At 40.5% G+C, this 23,558-nt stretch overlaps 1 protein-coding gene across 2 annotated transcripts; it reads left to right on the forward strand.

Annotated features, from left to right (window-relative positions):
- The first annotated feature begins 4,288 nt into the window (after window positions 1-4,288).
- LOC132898289 (kelch domain-containing protein 1-like) lies at window positions 4,289-23,202 on the forward strand. 2 transcript variants are annotated; one of them, XM_060939797.1, is made up of 13 exons: window positions 4,289-4,506; window positions 4,722-4,792; window positions 5,334-5,451; window positions 5,860-5,972; window positions 7,997-8,081; window positions 8,154-8,252; window positions 8,373-8,447; window positions 8,636-8,694; window positions 15,473-15,585; window positions 15,667-15,739; window positions 20,775-20,884; window positions 22,018-22,097; window positions 22,337-22,426. In XM_060939797.1, exons 1-13 carry the CDS (start codon window positions 4,432-4,434, stop codon window positions 22,343-22,345), a joined length of 1,080 nt encoding a protein of 359 aa, XP_060795780.1. In that variant the 5' UTR covers window positions 4,289-4,431; the 3' UTR covers window positions 22,346-22,426. The 2 variants fall into 2 exon arrangements, with proteins under 2 accessions (XP_060795780.1, XP_060795779.1); XM_060939796.1 differs by having other exon boundaries at window positions 4,291-4,506; window positions 20,775-20,859; window positions 22,337-23,202.
- The last annotated feature ends 356 nt before the right edge of the window (window positions 23,203-23,558 follow it).

Consider the following 23,558-nt stretch of genomic DNA (forward strand, 5'->3'; position numbering starts at 1 on the left):
AAGCGCAGGTGCCTTACAACGAGACACTAACAATGGTAGCAGCAATTGCTGCTTCCCACATTGTACATTCACCATAAGTTTACCCAACATGGCTAGCGGTTGCTCAGTGTAGGTTCTCAGTGTAATGTCGCAAGGCTGTAACTTCGCCCTTTTAATTTCGATTTGTACAAGCTCTCTGAGATAACTGACTTCGCTGCCCCAGTATCTACTTCCATGTACATCCTAATCCCATTGCATTTTACCATCACCTTATATGGTTTTACAAACTCACACTCAGTCTTTACAGTATACAGTCTCATATCAGTTCGTTGTTCAGCTGAATTAGTCTCTGGCTCCGGTTCGCGAGCCACGGCTCCTTGGTCCATGAACTTGACCTCCGGGCTGCCTCTAGCCTGAGGCGGCCAAGCAGACGAATAGCCATTAGGCCGCCTCTCCTGTTCCAACCTGGGGTCGGTACGCTTGCTTCGGCAGGCACGTTCCAGGTGTCCCTTCTTTCCACATCCGCGACACTGGAACTTTTTGAAACGGCAGCTCCCTGGTCCGTGTCCTTTTTCTAGGCATCGGTAGCAGTCCTGGTTGTGGTCGTTAGCCTTCTCCGTCGGGGTTCATGCAGCCCTGGGCTCTCGCGGTCTCCTCACTCCAACGTGGTCTGCTCGCAGATGCGTTGACGATTGCCCCTTCTGCATAGTCTCCAGTCCAGCATTCATGCACTCAAAGTTATTTGTTATTTCAACCATCTTTTGTCATGTCAGTCCCTCACCAATAGCGGCATTCAGCAGCTTTCAACGCAGGTCATTGTTGGATGTTCCGCACACGAACTGATCACGCAGCTGCTCCTCCAGGCTCATGCCGAAATCGCATGTAGATGCTAATCCTTTCAAACTAGCAATGTAGCCAGCAAAAGTCTCACTCGACTGCTGTCGGCGGCTTCTAAAAGAAAATCTTTCAGCCAGTACATTTTTCTTTGAAATGTAAAATTGCCTTAATGATTTTAATAAAGTTGCAAGAATCACTTCACTAAACGGTTTTGGTGATATCAAGTCTTTCAACAAGGCAAAAGTCTTTGGTCCGACCACGGACAAACATACAGCTTTTTGACGGTCTTCCTCAATCTTGTTGGCAGCCAAAAATTGCATGAGCCTTTCTTCATAGTTGTCGAAGTTCTCTGTTGTTTCATTGAATTGCAGTCCAACATCGCTGCTATACAGTGCCATGGCATACAGTTGTCATTGACTGCTAGCGTCTTCCAAAAGTTAGCTAAAGTTACCTGGTTAAAACAGGAGCAACCCGCTGCACATAAAAAAAGTTGAGGTATCCCATCCTCGTCACCAAAACTTGTCGGGTATCTACCTAAAATCAATGCAAATACTTGGTTCTTTAGTATTCCTCTTTTCTTTATTTTGCTAACCAAGGTAACATTGCTATATTAGCTTAGATGAACAAACGTGCTGCATTCTCCAACTCACCTCTAGGTCTGCGTGTGGGCTCCCTCGCGCCCTTACATATATAGCAGTAACAGAGCCAATCCAGTGTAAGGTTCAGAGGTCAACATAAAATACCATTTTTAAAAAACAAACAAACAGAATACATCTTTCTTTGTCGTGTGTGTATACACTACACCTACCATGCACACCATTGTTGTTCAGTGTTCTCCTGATGGTGGACTCACGAACATTAACATTAGCCAATGTGAGAGTGGCCTTCAGTTGCTTAGAAGTTACCCTGGGGTCCTTTGTGACTTCGCCGACTATTACACGCCTTGCTCTTGGAGTGATCTTTGTTGGTCGACCACTCCTGGGGAGGGTAACAATGGTCTTGAATTTCCTCCATTTGTACACAATCTGTCTGACTGTGGATTGGTGGAGTCCAAACTCTTTAGAGATGGTTTTGTAATCTTTTCCAGCCTGATGAGCATCAACAACTCTTTTTCTGAGGTCCTCAGAAATCTCCTTTGTTCGTGCCATGATACACTTCCACAAACATGTGTTGTGAAGATCAGACTTTGATCGATCCCTGTTCTGTAAATAAAACAGGGTGCCCACTCACACCTGATTGTCATCCCATTGATTGAAAACACCTGACTCTAATTTCACCTTCAAATGAACTGCTAATCCTAGAGGTTCACATACTTTTGCCACTCACGGATATGTAATATTGGATCATTTTCCTCAATAGATAAATGACCAAGTATAATATTTTTGTCTTGTTTGTTTAACTGGGTTCTCTTTATCTACTTATTGGACTTGTGTGAAAATCTGATGATGTTTTAGGTCATATTTATGCAGAAATATACAACCCCGATTCCAAAAAAGTTGGGACAAAGTACAAATTGTAAATAAAAACGGAATGCAATAATTTACAAATCTCAAAAACTGATATTGTATTCACAATAGAACATAGACAACATATCAAATGTAGAAAGTGAGACATTTTGAAATTTCATGCCAAATATTGGCTCATTTGAAATTTCATGACAGCAACACATCTCAAAAAAGTTGGGACAGGGGCAATAAGAGGCTGGAAAAGTTAAAGGTACAAAAAAGGAACAGCTGGAGGACCAAATTGCAACTCATTAGGTCAACTGGCAATAGGTCATTAACATGACTGGGTATAAAAAGAGCATCTTGGAGTGGCAGCGGCTCTCAGAAGTAAAGATGGGAAGAGGATCACCAATCCCCCTAATTCTGCACCGACAAATAGTGGAGCAATATCAGAAAGGAGTTCGACAGTGTAAAACTGCAAAGAGTTTGAACATATAATCATCTACAGTGCATAATATCATCAAAAGTTTCAGAGAATCTGGAAGAATCTGTGCGTAAGGATCAAGGCTGGAAAACCATACTGGGTGCCCATGATCTTTGGGCCCTTAGACGGCTCTGCATCACATACAGGCATGCTTCTGTATTGGAAATCACAAAATGGGCTCAGGAATATTTCCAGAGAACATTATCTGTGAACACAATTCACCGTGCCATCCGCCGTTGCCAGCTAAAACTCTATAGTTCAAAGAAGAAGCCGTATGTAAACATGATCCAGAAGCGCAGACATCTTCTCTGGGCCAAGGCTCATTTAAAATGGACTGTGGCAAAGTGGAAAACTGTTCTGTGGTCAGACAAATCAAAATTTGAAGTTCTTTATGGAAATCAGGGACGCCGTGTCATTCGGACTAAAGAGGAGAAGGACAACCCAAGTTGTTATCGGTGCTCAGTTCAGAAGCCTGCATCTCTGATGGTATGGGGTTGCATTAATGCGTGTGGCATGGGCAGCTTACACATCTGGAAAGACACCATCAATGCTGAAAAGTATACCCAGGTTCCAGAGCAACATATGCTCCCATCCAGATGACGTCTCTTTCAGGGAAGACCTTGCATTTTCCAACATGACAATGCCAAACCACATACTGCATCAATTACAGCATCATGGCTGCGTAGAAGAAGGGTCCGGGTACTGAACTGGCCAGCCTGCAGTCCAGATCTTTCACCCATAGAAAACATTTGGCGCATCATAAAACGGAAGATACGACAAAAAAGACCTAAGACAGTTGAGCAACTAGAATCCTACATTAGACAAGAATGGGTTAACATTCCTATCCCTAAACTTGAGCAACTTGTCTCCTCAGTCCCCAGATGTTTACAGACTGTTGTAAAGAGAAAAGGGGATGTCTCACAGTGGTAAACATGGCCTTGTCCCAACTTTTTTTGAGATGTGTTGTTGTCATGAAATTTAAAGTCACCTAATTTTTCTCTTTAAATGATACATTTTCTCAGTTTAAACATTTGATATGTCATCTATGTTCTATTCTGAATAAAATATGGAATTTTGAAACTTTCACATCATTGCATTCCGTTTTTATTCACAATTTGTACTTTGTCCCAACTTTTTTGGAATCGGGGTTGTAGAATATTCTAAAGGGTTCACAAACTTTCAAGCACCACTGTATTTTAGATTCTTATTCGTTTTTTAAAAAATTCTATTTATATAACTACTCAAAAATTATTCTAGTACTGTTCAAGCACCAATCATCAAAGCAAATTCCTTGTATGTGAGAACGGAAATGGCAATAAACTTGATTCTGATTCTGAATTCTGATAAATATATGACATTTTGACAGTTTTACATTTACTTTACAATATTTACAGCATTCCGTAGGAGCAGAGGAGCCTCAAGGAAGGAAAAGGTGTTTCCTCATACAGTGTAATTATTTCTTATCGCAGACATCTGGTGTTCATGCTTAAATTTACTCTGCCCTCAGCTGTTTGCAAGCCATCCTGCCTCATGTAAACACTGGCCAGAGGTGGCGTACTGTGTTGACATTACTTGTACAAAGGAGTGTGTGAGACAACCTGCGCCTAATTCCGCTTCCTGGTGTACTGGCTTTACAGCAGCTCATCTTTTACGAAGACTGTTACCGAGTTACTGAAGTCGCGACTGATGGCGGCTCCTGCGCGGAGTGATCATGTCGCGCTGCTGCTGGGAAACGTGCTGCACATCTGGGGCGGTTTACAGGTGAGGCGAGGCGCATCACACCTGGACTGCTTATTTTATATCCGTCCGCAGTAAAAAAAAATGAGACAGGAATGCGAAATAGACCCCGAAGTAGTTTGTCATCATAGTAATCGCATCTGATCCGGCAGAAGTAGTTTGTTTTTCTTACTATGTTGTTTGGATTTGCCTTCTCGTAAAACACTGAATGTAAGTTTCCCCTGATTTGCTGTTTACAGTATGTGGATGGAGAAGAAGTTATCTTACCTAGTGATGAGATCTGGCTCTATGATCTGGAAAGTGGAGTCTGGTGAGATGAAAAACAACACAGATTTCAAATTTTACAGCAGCAAGCTGAAATCCTCTCTCATTACTCAGGACATACCATTGACATTCCTGAGTCCTGAGACACACAGCTTAAACTGAATGCACTGAGATGTCATTTTTAAATTCCTACTGGAAAAATCAGAAATTTTAAAGTATGTGTTGAACAGCTTCATAACATATAGCTTATTTGAACTTGAATACTTTCTACACTTTCTAATAAGTTCTCCAGCTTGCCTGCGACCCTGTAGAACAGGATAAAGCAGCTAGAGATAATGAGATGAGATGAGATGAGATGAGATGAGATGAGATGAGATGTAGTTCTGGTTTTTTTTTTTGTATGACAGACATGAGTAAACTGTGTAAACTCTGTCTATGACAGTAACAAAGGTAATAACAACATAGACACACAACAATTTCCCCTGAAACATTCTCTCTCTCTCTCTCTCTCTCTCTCTCTCTCTCTCTCTCTCTCTGTGTCTGTGTGTGTGTGTGTGTGTGTGTGTGTGTGTGCGTGCATGTGCAAGGGCTCAAATTGGAATGGGTGGAGAGTTGCCTCCTCTGCTTTCTCAGACTTGTGGTGCACTTCTCAATGGTATGCTTTATGTGTTTGGAGGCAGGGACAGCGATGGCTACACCAACCAGGTAAGCTTTTTACCAGGTGTGGTGTCATCACACCCCAAGAGGAACTCAGCTGAGAGAGATATCCCAAAATAAAAGAAGTGGTCTGACATGTTTGTCAAGGCCAGACACATAAAAGAAAACGTACAATACACTATTGTGCATTACCTGATATGCTTCATGCTTTCATTGGTACTAACCAAAGAAACATTCAAGGAATGTAAGAAAGGAGGAATACTAATTACACCAGGCCTACCAGTTATTAAAAACACACTGATCATGCATACCGTAAGCAGATAGTAACCACATTTATGTGTGCTTACATAGTTACACAGGAAAATGAACATACACAGTACAGTACATTGTTTTATGAAGATCATTTTAGCTTTGTTTGCCTTTTTTTAATTTATAACCATGTTCTTATCTTGGAAGATGTATTGCGTAGACTTGCAAGATGGAAAATACACCTGGAGGAAACTGAGTGCCTATGTCGGAAACCCTCCCTCACCCAGAGACAGACACTCCTGCTGGGTCTACAAGGACAGGTGGTGCAAGAGCTCCAAGCAAAATAATTCTTCTCTTGGGATTTGCATGTAAACATGCACTCGCAAGCATATAGGGATGTGGTACATAGTGACATGGAAATGTAATTGTTGCTGGGTTTGTTAAAGACAAATACACTGACAAAGTCATGCCTTTAATTAAATCACAAAGCTAAATAAGAGTCTACCTGTCTAACTCGTTGTTTCAGTTTCATAATGAACTATGAGACTAAACAACAGCAGGAAGTGCCCCCCCCAACAAGTCAACCAGAGAGAAAAAGACATTTATCTATCTCTGACTGCCGGAAGAATCGGTTGTATAGTAGTCATTCATAAATGTATCAACTGTATTCTGTTTTAAGTACATATACTTACAGTGGTATGCAAAAGTTTGGGCACCCCTGGTCAAAATTGCTGTTCCTGTGAACAGTTAAGCAAGTTGAAGATGAAATGATCTCCAAAATGCATAAAGTTAAAGATGACTCATATCCTTTATATTTTAAGCAAAAACAATTTTTTATTTTCATCTTTTACATTTTCAAAATGACAAAAAAAGGAAAAGGGCCCGAAGCAAAAGTTTGGGCACCCTGCATGGTTAGTACCTAGTAACACCCCCTTTGGCAAGTATCACAGCTTGTAAACACTTTTTGTAGCCAGCTAATAATCTTTCAGTTCTTACCTGGGGGATTTTCGTGCATTTGTCCTTGCAAAAGGCTTCCAGTTCTACAAGTTTCTTGGGCTGTTTTGGATGCACTGCTCTTTTGAGATCTATCCACAGATTTTCAATGATGTTTAGGTCAGGGGACTGTGAGGGCCCGGGCAAAACCTTCAGCTTGTGCCTCTTGAGGTATTCCATTGTAGAGTCTGAGGTGTGTTTTGGATCATCGTCTTATTGTAGGACCCATCCTCTTTTTAACTTCAACTTTTTTACAGATGGTGTGATGTTTGCTTCCAGAATTTGCTGGTATTTATTCAAATCCATGCTTCCCTCGACCAATGAAATGTGCCCTGTGCCACTGGCTGCAACACAACCCCAAAGCATGATCGATCCACACCCATGCTTCAGAGTTGGAGAGGTGTTCTTTTCCTGGAATTTGGCACTCTTTTTTTCTCCAAACATACCTTTGCACATTGTGGCCAAAAAGTTCTATTTTGATTTCATCAGTCCACAGGACTTGTTTCCAAAATGCATCAGGCTTTTTTAGATGTTCATTTGCAAACTTCAGATGCTGAATGTTGTGGCTAGGATGCAGGAAAGGTTTTCTTCTGATGACTGTCCCATGAAGGTCATATTTGTTCAGGTGTCGCTGCATAGTAGAACAGTACACCACCACTCCAGGGTCTGCTAAATCTTTCTGAAGGTCTTTTGCAGTCAAACAGGGGGTTTTATTTGCCTTTCTAGCAATCCAACAAGCAGTTCTTTCAGAAAGTTTTCTTCATCTTCCAGACCTCACCTTGATCTCCACTGTTTCTGTTAACTGCCACTTCTTAATAACATTACGATCTGAGGAAACAGCTACCTGAAAACACTTTGCTATGTTCTTGTAACCTTCTCCTGCTTTGTGAGCATCAATTATTTTATTATTCAGAATGCGAGGGAGTTGCTTAGAGGAGCCCATGGCTGTTGATTTTATGGATAAATTTGAGGAGTCAGAGAATTTATAGAGCTTTGAAATCTGCATCATCTGACCTTTCCTAACGAAGAATTTGAACAAGCCACAGCTCAATAAGCTAATTAAGGTCTGGAACCTTGGTAAAAGTTACCTGAGAACTCAAATGCATTGGGGTGCCCAAACTTTCGCATGGTGTTCCTTTGCTTTTTTCACTCTCCAAATGTACAAAACAAAAATAATACACAAATCTTGCAGAAAACGCTGAAAAGAAATGTATCGTCTTTACCTTTATGCCTTTTGGTGATCAGTTCATCTTCTGCTCACTTAACTATTCACAGTAACATACATTTTCAGTAAGGGTGCCCAAACCTTTGCATGCCACTGTATAATGGTATCTTTGTTATGTTTGTCTAGGCTCATTTATTTTGGTGGATATGGATGGAAAACAATTCGAGACCTCAACAACTACAAAAGTTTCACAGTGGATGAGACATCATGGGTAAGGATGAACACAGTGGTTCCAGTAATTAATGTACTTCTAGCTGTCTAAGACATCTCACATTCTATTTAGGTGACTAATGGCCTTGTAACTTTCCGCTTTTGGGGTTGGAATAACGAGGTTCATATATTTGAACCCAGCTCAGCCACATGGACTGAACCCCAAACCCAGGTAAAGGGCCCCATGCTAGCAAGTACAGTACTACTGGAGAGCCCAAAATGAGACCACAGGATATTATAATTGCATAAATAGGTGATGAATTATTTTTCTGTGCTTGTTTGTCTATGGTAGGGCCAGCTACCTGAACCAAGGGCGTCCCATGCCAGTGCCACTCTTGGCAGCAAAGGCTACATCTGTGGTGGTTTGGTAAGTGGATTGTAATAAATTCATTGATCCCTAAAATTATTTTAATTAATTTTAGACTTTTCATTTTTTTAATTGTTCCTTACATTGACTAATTAGATAATGACATGCCAGTATAGATTGTATAGGTTGTCTAAAGACAACATATTTTATCTTGAGTACTAGTTACAAAAAAGCTCATCTTCATTCAGGAAACACAGACGATAGACATCCACTGTTTAGACCTGGTCACGTGGGCATGGACACAAATGTGAGTACTGTCTAACTTTCCGTGGTGGCCCAGGAACACCCTGGCATTTTTAATCTAATATCTATTTACTCTAAAGCATATATTGTTTATGGGTTATTACCAGGGACAAGGATTTCAGTGTGTTGTCCTGTACTGAGAAAGGAATAGACAACCTGCTCACTCAAAACTCAGATGTTGGGGTTATTGGGAAACATTGTTTTTTTTGTATAATGCTTTTGTAAATATTTGAATCAAAGCTGTGATTGGTTGAAGAGAGCAACTGGACTTGCTTGACGATTCTTGAAAACGTTTCGCCTCTCCTCCGAAAGGCATCCTCAGTTCTGTCTGACTACTAGGGAGTATCCAGTATTTATCCTCTCATGGATCATCATAGAATCCGAATCAGAATGCTGATGGCTGCATTGTAGGTGGCTGATGTCATAGACACCCACCTCTGTTCAATGATGGTCGTTCCAGGTTGACAAAAATGAACGATCCTCTCTGGCTAAGATGTCTGCCAGTTGTCTGGAAGTCCTCTCATACTCCCGCACCAGTTGAAGGGATCTCATCCCTTTCGGAGGCTATGCCTTTCGGAGGAGAGGCGAAACGTTTTCAAGAATCGTCAAGCAAGTCCAGTTGCTCTCTTCAACCAATCACAGATTACTATGTACCTGGATAGTACCAGATATATTTGAATCAAAGGTATTTGTGAACAAAGCTATAAATCAGTAGAAGAACTGGAACTGTGGATTTTTTGGAACAACAAAACAAAATGGTTAACAGCATACATCTAAACAGAAGTTATTTACTAGAAGTTATTCAAGTTATCAGCAAACGATCACAAGTCTTCTTCTGTTCACAACCTAGCTGCTGCAACTCCTGCATGCCTCGGCAGGTCATATCTGTCTGTCTTATGTCTTCTCCGTCTCTTGCAACCTCTTAGCACCATGTTCAGGTTCATAGATAAGAATTCTGATATTTGATATCTGATATATTCTGATAAGAATCTGAAATCCATTCAGATGTTCCACCATCATTTTCTCAGTCTCAGATTTGATTTTTTCATAATTAAAAAAAATGGTTTCTAAAAATCTGGAATAGTCATTTAACAGTGAAATAAAAAATGTTCAACATTATTATAATATATACTCACTGAGGACTTTATCAGGAACACTGTACTAATACTGGGTAGGGCCTCCCTTTGTTCTCAAAACAGCTACAATTCTTCATGGCACAGATTCCAAAAGATGTTGGAAAAATTCCTTTGAGATTCTTGACTTTTGCTTTGTAACATGGTGCATTATTATGCTAAATGTAGCCGTTAGAAGATGAGTAGCCATGAAGGGATGCACATGGTCAGCAACAATACTCAAATAGTCTGTGGCATTCAAGCAATTATTGATTGGTATTAACTGGCCCAAAGTGTGCCAAGAAAACATTCCCCACGCCATTACACCACCTCCACCAGCCTGGACTGTTGACATGAGGCAGGTTAGGTCCATGGATTCATGCTGTTGGCACCAAATTTTGACCCTACCATCTGTGTGCCTCAGCAGAAATCAAGATTCATCAAACCAGGCTACGTTTTTCCAGAGTTCAACTGTGTAGATTTTTGTAAAAAAGCTCATTGTGTCAAGTTTGTTTTCTGGCTGGAAACTGGTGCAGAGTCAATCTGATTGCAACTTTCAAGGTCCTGAAGGTTATTGACAGAAAAGTATATATATATACACACACAACTGGTGGCACAGTGGTGTAGTGGTTAGCACTGTCGCCTCACAGCAAGAAGGCCTGGGTTCAATCCCCATGGCTGGCGAGGGCCTTTCTGTGTGGAGACTGCATGTTCTCCCCATGTCTGCGTGGGTGTGCTCTGGTTTCCCCCAAAGACATGCAGGTTAGGTTAACTGGTGACTCTAAATTGAGTGTGAATGGTTGTCTGTGTCTATATGTGTCAGCCCTGTGATGACCTGGCAACTTGTCCAGGATGTACCCTGCCTGTAGTCAGCTGGGATAGGCTCCAGCTTGCCTGTGACCCTGTAGAACAGGATAAAGCAGCTAGAGATAATGAGATGAGATACACACAACTGGTATTTAGCAGACATTTTTATCCAGAGCAACATACCCAGAGCAGCAGAGGGTTAGGTGCCTTGCTCAAGGCTACTTCAGCCTTTCCTGCTGGTCCAAGGAATCAAACCAGCAACCTTTTGATCCCAAAGCTGATTCTCTAACTATTAGACCATGGCTTCCCATAGGCAGGTTATTGAATATCATATTTTATATCTCATGTCCAAGGCTAACATTTGCCAAAAAATCCAACATGACACGAATACAGTGGTGCTTGAAAGTTTGTGAACCCTTTAGAATTTTCTATATTTCTGCATAAATATGACCTAAAACATCATCAGATTTTCACACAAGTCCCAAAAGTAGATAAAGAGAACCCAGATAAACAAATTAGACAAAAATATTATACTTGGTCATTTATTTATTGAGGAAAATGATCCAATATTACATATCTGTGAGTGGCAAAAGTATGTGAACCTTTGCTTTCAGTATCTGGTGTGACCCCCTTGTGCAGCAATAACTGCAACTAAACGTTTCCAGTAACTGTTGATCAGTCCTGTACACCGGCTTGGAGGAATTTTAGCCCATTCCTCCGTACAGAACAGCTTCAACTCTGGGATGTTGGTGGGTTTCCACACATGAACTGCTCGCTTCAGGTCCTTCCACAACATTTCGATTGGATTAAGGTCAGGACTTTGACTTGGCCATTCCAAAACATTAACTTTATTCTTCTTTAACTATTCTTTGGTAGAACGACTTGTGTGCTTAGAGTCGTTGTCTTGCTGCATGACCCACCTTCTCTTGAGATTGAGTTCATGGACAGATGTCCTGATATTTTCCTTTAGAATTCGCTGGTATAATTCAGAATTCATTGCTCCATCAATGATGGCAAGCCGTCCTGGCACATATGCAGCAAAACAGGCCCAAACCATGATACTACCACCACCATGTTTCACAGATGGGATAAGGTTCTTATGCTGGAATGCAGTGTTTTCCTTTCTCCAAACATAAAGCTTCTCATTTAAACCAAAAAGTTCTATTTTGGTCTCATCCGTCCACAAAACTTTTTTCCAATAGCCTTTTGGCTTGTCCACGTGATCTTTAGCAAACTGCAGACGAGCAGCAATGTTCTTTTTGGAGAGCAGTGGATTTCTCCTTGCAACCCTACCATGCACACCACTGTTGTTCAGTGTTCTCCTGATGGTGGACTCATGAGCATTAACATTAGCCAATGTGAGAGAGGCCTTCAGTTGCTTAGAAGTTACCCTGGGGTCCTTTGTGACTTTGCCGACTATTACATGCCTTGCTCTTGGAGTGATCTTTGTTGGTCGACCACTCCTGGGGAGGGTAATAATGGTCTTGAATTTCCTCCATTTGTACACAATCTGTCTGAGTGTGGATTGGTGGTGTCCAAACTCTTTAGAGATGGTTTTATAACCTTTTCCAGCCTGATGAGCATCAACAATGCTTTTTCTAAGGTCCTCAGAAATCTCCTTTGTTTGTGTCATGATACACTTCCACAGACATGTGTTGTAAAGATCAGACTTTGATAGATCTCTGTTCTTCAAAGAAAACAGGGTGCCCACTCAAACCTGATTGTTGTCCCATTGATTGAAAACACCTGACTCTAATTTCACCTTCAAATGAACTGCTAATCCACATACTTTTGCCACTCACAGATATCTAATATTGGATCATTTTCCTCAATAAATAAATGATCAGGGGGCGGCACGGTGGTGTAGTGGTTAGCGCTGTCGCCTCACAGCAAGAAGGTCCTGGGTTCGAGCCCCGGGGCCGGCGAGGGCCTTTCTGTGCGGAGTTTGCATGTTCTCCCTGTGTCCACGTGGGTTTCCCCCACAGTCCAAAGACATGCAGGTTAGGTTAACTGGTGACTCTAAATTGACCGTAGGTGTGAATGTGAGTGTGAATGGTTGTCTGTGTCTATGTGTCAGCCCTGTGATGACCTGGCGACTTGTCCAGGGTGTACCCCGCCTTTCGCCCGTAGTCAGCTGGGATAGGCTCCAGCTTGCCTGCGACCCTGTAGAAGGATAAAGCGGCTAGAGATAATGTGATGTGATGTGATAAATGATCAGGGGGCGTTGTGGCTCAGGTGGATAAGGTGCCATATCGTAACTCCGGGGACCCAGGTTCGATTCTGACCTGAGGTCATTTCCTGATCCCTCCCCGTCTCTCTCCCCTGCTTGTTTCCTGTCTCTACACTGTCCTATCCAATAAAGGTGAAAAAATCTTATAAATGATCAAGTATAATATTTTTGTCTCCTTTGTTTAACTGGGTTCTCTTTATCTACTTATAGGACTTGTGTGAAAATCTGATGATGTTTTAGGTCATATTTCTGCAGAAATATAGAAAATTCTAAAGGGTTCACAAACTTTCAAGCACCACTGTATGCCATTGCTGCTATAGACAGTAATGTTTTTTCATCTCTTTGAGTCTTTACTGAGGGGCGGCACGGTGGTGTAGTGGTTAGCATTGTCGCCTCACAGCAAGAAGGTCCGGGTTCGAGCCCAGTGGCCGACGAGGGCCTTTCTGTGTGGAGTTTGCATGTTCTCCCTGTGTCTGCGTGAGTTTCCTCTGGGTGCTCCGGTTTCCCCCACAGTCCAAAGACATGCAGGTTAGGCTAATTGGTGGCTCTAAATTGACCGTAGGTGTGAGTGTGAATGGTTGTCTGTGTCTATGTGTCAGCCCTGTGATGACCTGGCGACTTGTCCAGGGTGTACCCCGCCTTTCGCCCATAGTCAGCTGGGATAGGCTCCAGCTTGCCTGCGACCCTGTAGAACAGGATAAGTGGCTACAGGTAATGGATGGATGGATGGATGGATGGAGTCTTTACTGACAGTGTATGGACAGTGTATGGTTCTTGCTTGGCACTCTACTGCAGATTAGTCTATTTTGACTTGTAAAGTTACACCTGTCTATTTAATTGCTATTTGTTGTTTCATTGTTTTACATGTTTTTAGTAAAAATGAAGCACTTGACAACAGTCAGCTCATATAACAGCTTGGTCTGGATTCTGCTTCACTAGTTTGCAGCTTTGGATAAATAAATAAATGTAGATTACAGTAGTGGTCAGTAGTCTTTGAGCTACTGATTAGGGCAAATACTGACACCATCGAAGTGGCAAGCCAATGAAAAAATCAAAAATGTAAGTGGCTTTGGGTAAAATGTAAATATTGATGTTCGCATAGAAACAAGTACTGTAATTGGTAACATGAAGTGCCTTTAGTGAAATAAATACTTGAGATGTCATACTAGAAAAGAGCAAAACTCTCTTGAGCTTCACTATTGTGTATTGTTCAAAAGTGAAGCACACTAAAAATACACTTTTGTTATATGAGCAATATCACTTAGGACTCAGTAGCAGAACCACAAATGTCAATATGTAAGCCACAGTTACAATTTGCATACAGCTTTGCCTAGCAGAGGCTAAAATTAATGTTCTAGTTAATGAGTCACATGTTAGGTTCACATGGGTTTCCACTTGGTTACAACTGGATTTCTAGAATCACATCTTTCTCTTTTTTTAACAGTTAAGTCATAAGTTCATGAATATGTTATGAAAATATAACTTGCAATATTGGTGGTGTAGTGGTGAGCACTGTCGCCTCACAGTAAGAAGGTTCTGGGTTTGAGCCCAGTGGCTGACAAGGGCCTTTCTGTGTGGAGTTTGCATGGTCTGCCTGGGTTTCCTCTGAGTGCTCTGGTCCCCCCCACACACACAGTCCAGAGACATGCAGGTTAGTCCAATTTGGTGGCTCCAAATTGACCATAGGTGTGAATGGTTGTTTGTCTCTATGTATCAGCCTTACGATGACCTGGTGACTTGTCCAGGGTTTACCTTGCCTCTTGCCCATAGTCAGTTGGGATAGGCTCCAGCTTACCTCTGACCCTGTACAGGATAAGTGGCTACAGATAATGGATAGACCTTGCCATATTAATGGTGTATTATGACATGTCAGTGTGACACTGCATAGAATTTCTATGAATCAGAGTAATAACTACAGAAAAAAAGAGAAATCTGTTAGTCTTCGCATGAATTATGACATTTGAGAAGGTTTGAAGGTTGCACTGTTTCACTGTTAGCTGAAATGTCTCTAAGTAATCTAAGTTGTGGAGGATTTTGACCCTTTCCTTTGTTTTTTTTGTCTGATAGTAACTGTTTAACCTATGTAACCTTTGCTTTTACCTCCATTTAGTCTAAAAGTTGTGTTATGTGACACAGGGAATTCAGACACTGTTTGGCCCTTGAGCAAAAGACCGTAAAGACTCAACTTCTCAACTTTATGCCTACATTCTGTGACTCATTTGTGAAGTGCTTTGAATAAAGCATATGCTGAAAGAGCACATGTAAATAACAACACATTAATACGTGAAAGTATGTGAACTGAGATTAACTTAAAAAAAAAACCCTGCTGTTTATTCATGATTTTCGTTTCATAATTCTTCTTACAGTGTAGGTTGTCACATCAACTGAGGTGTGATTCACAATCCATTGTTTGAGGTTTCACACGATTTGACATGCAGTGTGACAGTTAATGTGACAATTTTACTGCCATCATAAATTGTTTTACTTTGTTTCATGGCTTCTCAACTGTGGACCGACTGCCCTGCTCCAAACACATCTGATCCATAGGTGATAGGGGAAGCTTGAAGTTGGGCAATAGGACCGGAGGATCATGTTGTGAAATGTGCAATGTGTTTTTGTGTTTATGTTCTCAGTGAGCCTTTGTCCACTCCCCTCCCCACGGGTCGCTCTCTGCACACACTCACCCCCACCTCACACAACACGCTGTTCCTCTTCGGTGGCCTCAGCATATCTGGGCAGGTTCTCTGTAAGTTCAAAGGTCAAAGGCTAAAGTCTTTGTGTGTGACACTGTAATGTTTTTGTAATGCTGTAATTCATTCCGGTTTAGGTGATGGCTGGGAATTTGACACTGTAACAAGAGAATGGAGAGAGAGATCACATCCTCACAACAATAAACCCAGGTATGAAAACTCGAACATACATGGGCTACAATCAGTCTTCTTGTAATTTGAATGATCTTGGGGTGAGAATCTGTAACTATACCGAGAGCTAACTAATTATGTCCCAAAATCAAATTTGGGTTGGCTAGGTCCAAATAGTATATTGTTAAAGGAAATATTTGACATGTTCCTGTAGTGTACACATTTTATATGCAAACTTTGTACATTAGTATTAAACAAGATTAAAACTTATTAATAGAGTATGCCTCTAAAGTCATCTCTTTGTGATGGCAAGTACTATACTGGTGCATCTCAAACAATTAGAATATTGTGAAAAAGTTCAATATTTTCCATCAGTTATTTAACCCTTTGATGCAAAACATATGCACACCCCTTCTAATGCACAACATGGGTCAAAAATGACTGCATTCATTTTCCAGGTTATTTCATGCTGAGTTTTTCTGTGCTCTATCTTTTGAAATCAATTTATTTTATGATTGAATATTCCAAGTATTCTTTAAATATCTTGTTTTTAATTACCACAAATCATTAATTTAATTTTTTCTTTCCTACTTTATGAACAAAAATACTTTTTATATTACTACACATGGGTCATCCAAGTGTGATTTAAAATTAAATGTCTTAATACTATAATAATAATTTGTTTCAAGTAATTACTTTAGCAGTGAATGGGGCCAGTTATTTATTTATTAACTATGTAGTTAGCTAAGCCAACTACAATAAAATTAGCTAACTAAAGTAGAATATGTCAACAGCTAGGTAGCTAATAGTAATTACTTGTAACTTTCTGACAAGTAATCTACTCACTCTCAAGGTAACCTAAACATAATCAATTTTTTTCTAAGGTAATGTTAGAACAATTGAAAAACATTACTTCCATGTATTAGATGGGCAAAGGGCGCTGTGCTGAGCTGTGAAATGTCTGACACAAGCACAATTCACAGTTCCCACCAAACGCTGGAGTAAATGCATGCGGGTCGTTTCTGACCCACAGGGCCGTCGACAGGGGGGGACAACTGGGTATTTTGTCCCGGGCCCAGGCATGAGGGGGGGCCCAGAACTGGTCCCTCATGAAGATGCCATTAATCATTCTGTTTCATTTCAAAGTGTGTTGATTTGGGGGAGAAAAATGTGCTATATTTGCATTCAATGAATGATTTCTGGTTCTTTTGCCTTTATTGTCTTCGAAAATAGATTCAAGAACCCACGTACCACCCCTAATGCAGAAATGGTTTGGTCTTTGATTAAGGCGCCAAATAACACGGCACTATAGAGATCTTGCAGTCACGTGACCGGAAAGTACACAACCGCCATCTTGTCGGTCAAAAACACCGCTGAATACTGCTGCACTCGTGTACAGAATGGATCAATTTCAACCGACGGACTACACGGCTCATTTTTCTAATGAACAGATAACTAGATATATGTCTAAAATAAACGACCTACAGATTTGTGACCCTTACGGCTTTCTGGACGGAGTTTTCATGACCGGATTTTGAACTGCCAGCGGAATACCCGGACGTGTATAATTACCTCATTAACTTTCCCTCGCTGTTCAGTGGTGAAGCACTGCGTGCTTATAAACCTCTGCACAGTTATCTTTACAGAAATTGAGGATTTGTCAGCGACTCAGATGTGGCATCTTGTAAACAAAATAATCCTCACTGGATGGGTAAGTCACTTAAGTATTGAGTATAGCACTGACCAGCCGATTATAGAATAGAATAAGGTAATTCCAAATCGTCCGTGTTGTTTACATGGATCTGGCGTTGGAGAGGTAGAGGCTTAGCAGTGGAGATTTGAGTGGCTGTTTGTATGTGTATATGTATGTGGCAATCATATCCAAATGTTTTAGGCACGCTTGCTGAGCTGCGCTGAGCTGGACTCCGGTTAGCTGAAAGCCCGTGGAACGCTGCCTCTTGTTAATTAAACCTTATTTTGTTGGAAATCATCCCGTGTAGATACGACGGCATGTGAAATTGCCAGCTAGATAGAGTTTAATGTAACGAATGGGCTATAAATGGGGTGTTTTGAGGTTAGTCTGTTGCAAAACATTAAACTTTCGCTTACACTGGATACTCTTCAAACAATTCCCTTGCTCAAGTGAAAAATGATAGGCCTGTATGAAAAGCGCAATTAATGAAAGTAGCCTAATAAGCCCTAAATGAATAAAACAACCTCTGTTTTATTGTTGTTGCTTACACGTTAAGATTTTGAAATCTTCTCGGTCCAGTTCTATATCCAGGGAACATTGTAATCCTTTTGGTTTATCCGTAATAAACGTGTCAGCCCCCAGGTCAGATAGGCTAATGTTACGTGGTTGGGAGGGTGTCAATTTTTTTTGTAACATTCTAAATCGAGTACGGAAAGGACGTTTATGAAAAACGACAAAAAAATACACTGAAAAACTCACTGTACACATCACTAGTGGTGATGCTTCTATGTTCAGATTTTGGGAAAGCCATAACTCCGTTCTCATTGAGGCCCAGTTCCATCCCGTAAACAATCATTTTGGTTTATCAACTACCTGCGCTCAAACATGTCACAGGAGAGGCTCAATGGGCTGGCTATGCTCTCTATAGAGCACGAACTTGCAAAGAAGCTGGACTTCAATGACCTTATTGACGACTTTGCCACAGCAAAAGTCCGGCGCATTGCATTTCGCACCTGAATAGTTGCAGACTAAGGAAATGTTCAAACTGTAAAATATGTTGAAATGTTGAAATAAAATGGTTGACTGTTATAATGGGCTTGGAATACCTGTTATTTAAGGGTTGGAGTGAATGGAGACTGTGAAAAGAGGGGTTGGGTGTGGGTGGTTGCTGTGTGGCGATGTGCGTGCGCGCGTATGTGTGTGTGTGGGGGGGCACTCAGATTATTTGGGGGGGGGCCCACTCAGATTATTTTGTCCTGGGCCCAGCCAAAGCTGTCAACGGCCCTGCTGACCCATGTGTGTAAACTTGATGTAGAATTACAAAAGCTGTGCTTGTTCATAACTTAAGAAAGGTAAAATAAAAATGATGATTTGTGCTAAACAAAAACAAGATATTTACTGCATATTTGGAAAAGTAAATGACAAAATGAATTTATTTCAAAAGTATATCATAGAAACACTCAGCCATACATGAAATAACCTGGAAAATGAATGCAGGTCGTTTTTGACCTATGTTGTGCATTAGAAGGGTAGTGATACAAAAAGGGTTTTTATTCAAAAAGTAAGAAAGGAAAAAATAAAATAAGGATGTATGATGATCAAAAACAAGTTAATTGAAGAATATCTTGAATACTGAATGATGGAATTAATTTATTGCAAAGATATAGAAGATAAAAACTCAGCCGGATCACTTTTGACCCATGTTTTGCATCAAAGGGTTAAGAAAGTGAAAATGTAATATACTCATTACACGTAAACTAAAGTATTTCAAGCATTTTTCTATTTTAATTTTGATAGTTATTGCCTACAGCACAAAAAAAATCTCAAAATATTAGAATATTTAATTTTGAGTTTGAGTAAAACAGTATAAATACCGTGTATCTCAGTACACACTGAGATACACGGTATCTCAGTGTATGTTCGGTACACACAACCACCATCATGGGGAAGACTGCTGACTTGATAGTTGTCCAAAAGACAATCATCGACACCCTCCACAAGGAGGGTAAGCCACAGAAGGTCATTGCTGAAAAGGTTGGCTGGAAAAGTTGCACAAGCAACATGGATGACCGTAGTTTTGAGAGGATTGTCAAAAAAGGTTGATTTTGGGAACTTGGGAGAGCTTCACAAGGAGTGGACTGAGGCTGGTGTCAGTGCATCAAGAGCCACCACACACAGACATCTTCAGGAAAGGGGCTACAACTGTCGCATTCCTAATATCAAGCCACTCCTGGACCAGGGACAACGTCAGAAGTGTCTTACCTGGGCTAAGGAGAGAAAGAACTGGACTGTTGCTCAGTGGTCCAAATTTTGCATTTTGTTTGGAAATCAAGGTCCTAAAGTCTTGAAGAAGTGTGGAGAGGCACAGAATCCAAGGGGTTTGTAGTCCAGTGTGAAGTTTCTGCCGTCTGTGATGATTTGGGTACCATGCCATCTGCTGGTGTTGGTCTACTGTGCTTTATCAAGTCCAAAGTCAACTCAGTTGTCTACCAGGAGATTTTAGAGCACTTCATGCTTCCATCTGCTGACAAGTTTTATAGAGATGATCAGTTCCTGTTCCAGCAGGACTTAGCACCTGCTCACAGTGCCAAAACTACTACCAAATGGTTTGCTGACCATGATATTTCTGTGCTTGATTGGCCAGTCAACTCGCCTGACCTGAACCTTAAAGAGAATCTATGTTGTACTGTCAAGAGGAAGATGAGAAACACGTGACCCAAAAATACAGACAAGCAGAAGGCCGCTATCAAAGCAACCTCGGCTTCAATAACACCTCAGCAGTGCCACAGGCTGACATCTTCCATGCCACACCACATTGATGCAGTAATTCATGGTAAAGGAGCCTCAACCAAGTATTGAGTGTATAAATGAACATACTTTTCAGAAGTTGGACATTTCTGTATTGTAAATCCTTTTTTTTAACTGATATTAGGAAATATTATAATAATTTGAGATATTGGATTTCCTGTTTTTTCATGAGCTATAAGCCATAATCATCAAAATTAAAACAAAAAAGGCTTGAAATATTTCATTTTGTGTAATGAATATAGAACATATGAAATTTACCTTTTTGAATTAAATTATGAAAAAAATGAACTTTTTTCATGATATTCTAATTATTTGAGATGCACTAACATATGATGTCTATTCAACTGTAAGTAATTTTATAATTCCCTATTATTATTTCTTATCAAAACTGATTTGCTACAAAATATGTGAACTATAAAATATGGGCATGTAAACAGCTATGGTGTCACATTAGGTTTTGGTTTGACAATTCCCCCTTGCGGGGCCCACAAGGACTTTCAGTATAACTTGAATATTGGGGTGCAATGACCTGACCATGATTTTAACCAGTTGAATGATTGAATCTGTCCTCAGGTTGTGGCACTCAGCAGTACAGGGGAGGGACAATGATGTGGTGGTTTATGGAGGAAGCCAAGAGTACGTCTTAGTCATGGATTCGGTATGTCAATTTTTCTGGAAAAAAGGTACCAGGAATCGCCAGTAGAAAAAAATACATCCCAGTAATCTAATTATCAGATGAAAGAGAGACCAGATCACAGGCAAATCATTCAAGGAGACTGAATCATAAGGGACAGATTTAGTGTAGGGTGAAGAGGAGAGAGTACATTGATATGGAAATCAAGCAGGATGAAAGATGGCACAGTAAAAAAAAAAAAAAATCTGTCAGCAGCTCAAAGCACAATGAGAAGTGCAGTCTCCAATAATCAGCCACCAGAGTATTGAAAGGCCTTGACTGTTTACTTCGTGCAAGTCAGCTGTGTTTACCTCTAGGTCCAGGTTTCAGGTTTTTTTTCCTTTTCTTGTGTTCCCTTGGTTCCTGTTTTATGCTGTTATAGTCCTACTCATAGTTCTGTTTACGCTTTCCTGAGTTTGATCTCAGCCTTTTGTTTGGATTATAAAAAAGGAGTTACAGATGGGTGGCACGGTGGTGTAGTGGTTAGCGCTGTCGCCTCACAGCAAGAAGGTCCGGGTTCGAGCCCCGTGGCCGGCGAGGGCCTTTCTGTGTGGAGTTTGCATGTTCTCCCCGTGTCCGCATGGGTTTCCTCCAGGTGCTCCGGTTTCCCCCACAGTCCAAAGACATGCAGGTTAGGTTAACTGGTGACTCTAAATTGACCGTGAGTGTGAATGGTTGTCTGTGTCTATGTGTCAGCCCTGTGATGACCTGGCGACTTGTCCAGGGTGTACCCCGCCTTTCGCCCGTAGTCAGCTGGGATAGGCTCTAGCTTGCCTGTGACCCTGTAGAACAGGATAAAGCGGCTAGAGATAATGAGATGAGATGAGTTACAGATGATAAAAGTCTGACCATCAGTTTGAACTATGACCAATCTTAATTGATTGCCCCAATTACATTCTGCTGACTGTGGCACTCTTGTAATCTAAAATAAGAATTTGGTTCTGCACATTCTGGGGCAGAAAGCACTGCATTAAGCAACAGATTAAATTTTAGAGACTGGGTATTGAGACCCAGTCAGTCAGTTCTACTCTTAGTTGTTCAGTAAATAGTCTTGTGCTTTACACTATAGATGGAACTAAGCTTTAATTTAACTACTGGTTATCTGATCCTATACTCAGTAACTGAAACAGATTCTTTACTCAGGTTACAGTGCTCAGAGCTCCTTCACAGAGTCACTACGGAGATGTGCTGGTGTTTCAGATCCAGCCTTATTCACTCACCAGGTAGGTTTATTTATTTTCAGATTACCCTAGAGCCTTAAAAAATTACCCAATCTAAACCATTCTTTGTTGACTGATCTGTATACATTAAAAAGGTATATTTAAAAAAAAAGGATGCATAGATCCTTGTAGAATTTTAATCTCTTGATCCTGTATGCAATAGGATCTAGCATGTTTTACGAACCTGAGAGGACTTCTTTGGGAAGTCATAGGTCTTAATATTCTGATTTTTCTTGTCACAGATTATGTGAGGACTGTATAGGCAAACATGAATCTGTTTTACGGGAGAAGGTGTCATCTTTACCACCTAGGCTTCAGGAAATCCTTCACAAGCGGATGTCTTACTTCAAAACAGAAAAGCAGGAGCAAAGTAGTCATACTGGTACATGAGCTCATGGACAGGCGTATCATATTGGCTTGATCATGTGAGCATTTCTGCTCCACTAACATTCATTTGTTCCTGATGGACTTGAACATACAGTACCAGTCAAAAGTTGGGGCACACCTTCGAATTCAATGGATTTTATTTATTTTTATTAATTAAAAGACACTTCATGTCTTAAAGTAATGGACTGTCGTTTGTCTTTACTTAGTTGAGCGGTTTCTTGACATAATATGGATCACTACAGTTGTGGAATAGGGCTATTTACTGTATTTATTATTTACTGTTTGAGATCAAACATTAAAAATGCAAGAAATTGCACTAATTGACTTGACGAGACACACCTGTTAATTGAAAAGTATTCCAGGTGACTACCTCATGAAGCTGGTTAAGATAATGCCAATAGTGTGCAGTGTGCCATCAAGGTAAACAGTGGCTACTTTGAAGAATCTAAAATATGAAACATATCTTTTGTTTACCACATAAATCCTTATCTGTTCCATATGTTATTCCATAGTTTTGATGTCTTCAGTATTGTTCTACAATGTAGAAAATAGTCAAAATACAGAAACACCTACTGTATGAATGAGTTGGCGTGTCCAAACTTCTGACTGGTACTGTATATTTATTGATTTACTCAATTTTTTTTGTTATACAACAGGTTATTAGATGTTAATATTGTATATAAGAATTGCCTTCAATAACTTATTAAAATGTAGCAATGTGCGTGATTCTTTAAATTTGTTTTGTTCAGATTTGTAGAAGGATATTGATTCTTTATGCTTTTTAATCAGACAGCTCCTGTTTGATGATGGGGTAGAAATATGCATCACAATTTTAACATTAATAATAATTGAAATAAAAAAAAAATTGTAATCAACAAAACGTGAGAATCCAACCAGAATATAAAAAGGGTGGTTTGGATTGGAAAGGATTTTTAGCATCCTAAAGCGGTTTCTATTTGGAACCTTCTTCTGTTATCAGGTTCTAACATACAAGCTTTAAAGGATACTTTCATAGGGACAAACATTCTATGGCTCTATATTTATAATTTTAATGCACTCTAAAACTCTATGAAGCAT

This window comes from Neoarius graeffei, chromosome 14 (assembly GCF_027579695.1).
Source record: "Neoarius graeffei isolate fNeoGra1 chromosome 14, fNeoGra1.pri, whole genome shotgun sequence".
NCBI lineage: Eukaryota > Metazoa > Chordata > Actinopteri > Siluriformes > Ariidae > Neoarius > Neoarius graeffei.

Coding starts and splice junctions, on each gene's coding strand:
- LOC132898289 (XM_060939796.1), top strand. CDS start 4,432: ATGGCGGCTCCTGCGCGGAGTGATCATGTCGCGCTGCTGCTGGGAAAC. Junction 4,507..4,721: donor ACATCTGGGGCGGTTTACAG/GTGAGGCGAGGC, acceptor TGCTGTTTACAG/TATGTGGATGGAGAAGAAGT. Junction 20,860..22,017: donor ACGTCTTAGTCATGGATTCG/GTATGTCAATTT, acceptor TTCTTTACTCAG/GTTACAGTGCTCAGAGCTCC.